The 5,000-nt window shown below is 39.5% G+C and overlaps 2 protein-coding genes and 1 long non-coding RNA gene across 3 annotated transcripts in view; all 3 read right to left on the reverse strand.

The window, feature by feature from the left end:
- The window catches only part of LOC137970772 (uncharacterized), a 3,702-nt gene extending 3,148 nt beyond the window's left edge, over positions 1-554 (reverse strand). The window contains exon 1 of the long non-coding RNA XR_011116862.1: positions 1-554. This exon is cut by the window's left edge and continues 1,593 nt beyond it. This is a non-coding gene — a long non-coding RNA (uncharacterized lncRNA).
- Positions 1-4,177, reverse strand: part of LOC137970746 (basement membrane-specific heparan sulfate proteoglycan core protein-like) — a 63,501-nt gene extending 59,324 nt beyond the window's left edge. Inside the window, exons 1-4 of the mRNA XM_068817302.1 lie at positions 3,901-4,177; positions 2,266-2,937; positions 1,056-1,604; positions 581-832 (exon numbers count right to left, since the gene is read on the reverse strand). Of these exons, the coding sequence (XP_068673403.1) occupies positions 581-832; positions 1,056-1,604; positions 2,266-2,937; positions 3,901-4,177 (1,750 nt within the window). The remainder of the gene's footprint in view (positions 1-580; positions 833-1,055; positions 1,605-2,265; positions 2,938-3,900) is intronic.
- LOC137970767 (uncharacterized) overlaps positions 4,166-5,000 on the reverse strand; it is a 29,543-nt gene continuing 28,708 nt past the window's right edge. The window contains exon 7 of the mRNA XM_068817333.1: positions 4,166-4,283. Within this exon, the coding sequence (XP_068673434.1) occupies positions 4,278-4,283 (6 nt within the window). The 3' untranslated portion in view covers positions 4,166-4,277. The remainder of the gene's footprint in view (positions 4,284-5,000) is intronic.

Here is a 5,000-nt window from a genome sequence, read left to right on the forward strand (position 1 = left end):
AGCGCGGGTGGTTTGCAGTAAAAGGTTTGCGGAATAATCTTCCAGCAGAACTGTGCATAAATGAGCAACGGGTACAGCTTTAGTCGTGAGAACGCCACAACGAAGGCTCAAACGAGTCATTGTATCCACCAGTTACGCAGCTGCCTAGTTAGATTCATAAAAACTGGGGCATCCTCTCCATCACAGTTTCTGGAATAGAAGGTGCTCGCCAGCATCCCAACATGGTCATTTATGTCACAGTTTTAAATACTATTCAATGTATGCGGGTGAATTGAATTTTCATTTAACTTTGGGGTTAGTTTTTCTTTCAAATAAAGATTGTGAGCAATTCGTTCCCTGGGTTCCCTACGCGTCGGGTAGGAGAGAGAACCAGGGAACGAGGTTGGATTGTGAGTTAGTTAACACCAATAAAATGCTGTGGATAAAAAAAATAAAGCAAAGCAAAGCAAACATATTGAACGTCGATATCTCGTAACAGTAATTCTGACTGACAAACCTGAGGTCGACGGCAATCTTTACCTCAGGTCTTTAAGTAATTTTAGAATCATCACAAGGAAACTAAAATTTAAGATATACTTACTTGGACTTGACCAAGACACGTCAGTGTATCCACCAAATATGTAGCTGCCAACTTTGATTATAGTAACAGTGGGACCTTTTCCATCACAGTTGCTGTGGAAGGTGGATACTGACCAGCCATCTGTCTTAGCGCGCCAACATCGCACAAACCTGCTACGGGATGAACTCTGGAGGACTGAACCTAAAAACGAATTTAACTTGACGAGGTACTTGGCATCGAGGTCCCCAAGAATATTGGACGAACACATGGCCCCTAAAAAGAAATTAGACAGAAACAGTTCTTATTACTTTTCCTCCCACCACAATCCTGCGGTTTTATCCTGTCCTTCAAAAAAAAGTAAAAAAAGAAAAAAAAAGGGCTTGCTTTTTAAGACTCAAATATTACACGAGGAACAAGCTTTTTCATTCAGCACAATTCACCCATAAGCCGCTATATCAGCCATAATAGTGATATTGTAGTTCTCCAATTGACCCACCTTTTTCGTGAACTTCCAGAAGGGTCACAGCTTCCACATCAAACACTCCAGCACTTGTAGCAGTACAAATATAATTCCCTGCATCACTCCGTCTTACGTTTGTAATAATTAACGCACCACTGATCTGCTGGCTCCGTCCAACTGGCAACTGACCCCCTTGCTTCCTCCAGCTGATGTTTGGTCGTGGATCTCCAGTAGCGCTGCAATTTAACCTCGCACTAGTACCACAGCCTAATCTCATTACAATCTTGGAAGGAGGTTTGATCGTAAACTGAGGAAGCGAGACCACAACTAACAGAGTTTTCTTTTCAGCTCTTCCTAGGAGATTTGATGCGGAACAGAAATAAAAGTCCGAGTCTTCTTTGCGAACTTGTAAAATTTGCAGTGCGTTGTTGATGTACTTCACTCTTCCCTGAGGTAAACGGCCGGATGATTTTCTCCACGTCACAACTGGTGCAGGGAATCCAGTCACGTGACAGGTTGGTAGAGTGAAGTTCCTTCCTTGAATTGCGTGACGAGGTCCCAGATTAAGTGAAATGCGAGGATGAACTGAAACAAGAAACGTAAGAAAATCCAGTTATCGACGTTCAGTTAGTCACGTTTCTCGTGATTATGCAGCTATCTTCGTCACAAGCTATGCTAAGTTGAAGAGAAAACGTTTTCCAGAAATATGACGAAAGAGGTAGGGTTGCCGGGGAGTGGCTAACGATCGAATCATCAGCTCAGACACTAATATAATGAATAAAACAGAATTTCAACAAATCTAACTTAGTGGTGTCCCCAATTAGTAGGCCACTTGTGACGAGCTAGAAAAGTTTGACACATTAATAAAGTTGTTGATTCATTGTGATTGCTTTACATGCTCTGGTGAGTGGCGAATCATCTTTCCTTGTGCAAACTAGTCGGTTCTTATTTACTTCAGACAACACTAAAACATTCATTCCTTAGCGAAGCTGTCGATTGCAAAAGCTATTTACTTCCGTTAATAAAGTATTTAAAGCCTTTTGTTTTGACCATTTAATGCTACTAACACCAAACAAGGATAGTCTCAAGACCTGCTCTATTCATATCGGAGAATTTTGCTTGTTACAGAATCAAGCCTAAACAAAGTATATCCTTACACAGTTCAATTACCTTGTTTCGGAATTCTGAGTAGTTTCATTGCAGCTGCTAAGAAACAAAAAAAAAAGGCAAACAATGATCAATTTACCGTTTACTACAAGCCGCGCCACTGCTTGTGCTTGTCCCAAGATGTTTAATGCTGAACACTTGTATGCACCTGAGTAAATTCCAGCCACATTTCGCAAAAGCAACTTTTCTTCTGAGACTTCTGACAAACCTATTTGTGACTGCCCTTTCATTTTACTCCATTTTATTGCAGGCTTTGGATTACCGCTGACTGAACACTGGAAAGAGGCTGTCTCCCCTTCATTAACTGTTAACTTTGCCGGCGAAACAGCAGCAGTGGGAGCTGCAATCGATTCACCAGGCTCTCCTTTTACTCCTCGTCTTCCTGTGATTCCTGTATCTCCTTTCTGTCCTTTCTGTCCAGTTTCTCCTTTAGGCCCTGCAGGTCCCATGATACCTTGCTTTCCACTTTTTCCTGGCGATCCCATGATGCCATTATCTCCCTTGTTTCCGGGTCGTCCTTGCTGCCCCCTTCGTCCTCGAGAACCTTTTTCTCCTCTCGGGCCAGGTAGACCGGGAGGGCCTGGGAGACCTGCCGAACATTTGTCGATGTTTGATTGACAAAGTTTCATTCTCAGATCCGATAACAGTTGATCAGTTTTCAATTTCTCGACTGGCGTTTGTCTGTTTTCCGTTTCGTTCTGAGTGGAGTAAACCTGGCGCCTATTTCGGTGTATGCCATTGCCCAGAAGTTCTAAAACATCAACAAGAACATTTTACACGATACAGCAAAAAGAATTGCAGTAAGAAGTCTTTCAGCAAGCGAGTAAAAACTGACTCAATCACGAAAAGCTGAGATAAAAATTAAAATAAAAGCGAAAAAAATCAGAGCACGCCTAAGAGAAATCTTGTTGTGCCAACGCAGTTTTTGCAATACACACAAAATGGGTTTCATTTCTTAAAAAAATATATTTAATCTTTCAACAAGCAATTTAAGAAATACATAGTGTGTTTATTTATGAAAGTTGTGTCATAACACTAGCTCCTCTTAATCTGACCCATATTTTCAAACTTCTCCCCAGGACCGCAACCGAGGTTAGACAAGTATTCGGAGACGCCAACGTATAATTTATTTGGTGGAAATAAAAGGCCAAAAAACTAAAAATGTGAACTTACGTTCTCCATTTTCAACGACTCAAATTCAATCTCCCCCGCTTATCATCACTACTGCTGTATAAAATAAACTTAAAGTTCGTAGCGAGCTCCGCAATCGAAACGCAAACCGCAACAACTAAGCACCTGAGGCAAAAATCACATTGCGTTTGTTTTTGAAATGCCTGACCAGCTAAAATTTTAGATCCTCTTTGATCACCTAGGAATTGAATTAAAAGATGTATTCATCAATAGTGAGTCGTACACATGTACGCTCAAGTATAGTCAGCGGCAAATTTCTTTGGGCAAGCATTTGCTTTGTTCTCATGACAGATCTCGTTACTCAGTTTTGAGAACATAGGAGGCTTTTGTTTCAGGATAATGAAGAGTTTCCTTCTTAGGAATCCGATGCTCAATGAACTTAGGCTGTACTATCTGCTTATTCGCACGAGTTTATCAGTTTATTATCAAGTAAATGTATAAGTTATTGCAATCCCCATCTTCTATCTTTTGTTTCCATGTTTCGATGTCAGTAACTCTAGCTGTACAACAAGATAAAACTCACCGGGAGAATTCTCTGAGATTTTTCCAATGTCTGGACCGCTCTCCCGTGGCGCAACCTGGGAGTCGGTTTCCAGAGCGTCTATTCTCTTATTTTGCTTGTTTAACTGAAGTTCAACTCTTAAGAACCCTCCGCAATAAAGTGCAATCGATAAAACAGAAATAATCGATGTAAACGACGGGCAACTCTTTTGAGCAGCCATTTTCATCTCAGTTCTCCCAACAATGCCGCTCTGTCTGAGATGACACTTGAAGCCACGTCGACCACTTGAGTGTATCATTTGCCAAATTGCATTCCACGTATAGATGTAGGGGCATAAAGTTCACATCGCGGTCGGGTTGTATTAGTAACACATTCTCCAAATAAACACAGCAGAACGTTTATACCTATATCACATCAAATAATGTTAGCAATCGCAAAATTTAAAAAAATATATCGCCGTGTCACATTTGCGTATCTTCTTTTCACAAATATAGGTTCTCACGAGGACAACTAGTAGACTAGATTTAGAGGTTCCGCGTGTTGTTGCTGGTCATCAAATTTAGATCGTGTTCCAGTGTATCAATGTGATATATATTTTGGAACAATTAAGAAGCTTTTGAAACATGGATTTATCACAAATTAGTCTGAAGAACAATAAACAAATTTCTATTTCAATTCCTTTTATTGTATTTTTCTTGTTTCGCACGCTCTTTTCAACATCATCATCATCATCATTTATAGTAATATTTTCATAAGGTTGAAGTGCAGTTCCCTGGGAGAAATATGACAAAAATACGCCAATATTTAATACAGTCAAGGAAAACTGCAAGTTCAAATGTACAAAACCAAAGGAAGCAAAAGTCAAAAAAAAATACAAAATACGTAGCATGATAATAACAAAAATAGTATTAAAAGTAATTAACAAATGTATAATAACGGCATAATTATAATAATAGTAATCATAAGAGGAACAACACAGATGTAATTTATTTTAACATAAGCTCCTGATACCACACTAAGTGTTCCATAAATCCTGTAGCTACTTAAGCAATATCTGTTTTTTTTTTAGAAGAATAGTCATCTTCATGTTTTAATTTTTCATTTTAAAGACTTTTTAGGTA

The sequence above is a fragment of the Montipora foliosa genome, chromosome 9 (assembly GCF_036669935.1).
Source record: "Montipora foliosa isolate CH-2021 chromosome 9, ASM3666993v2, whole genome shotgun sequence".
Lineage (NCBI taxonomy): Eukaryota > Metazoa > Cnidaria > Anthozoa > Scleractinia > Acroporidae > Montipora > Montipora foliosa.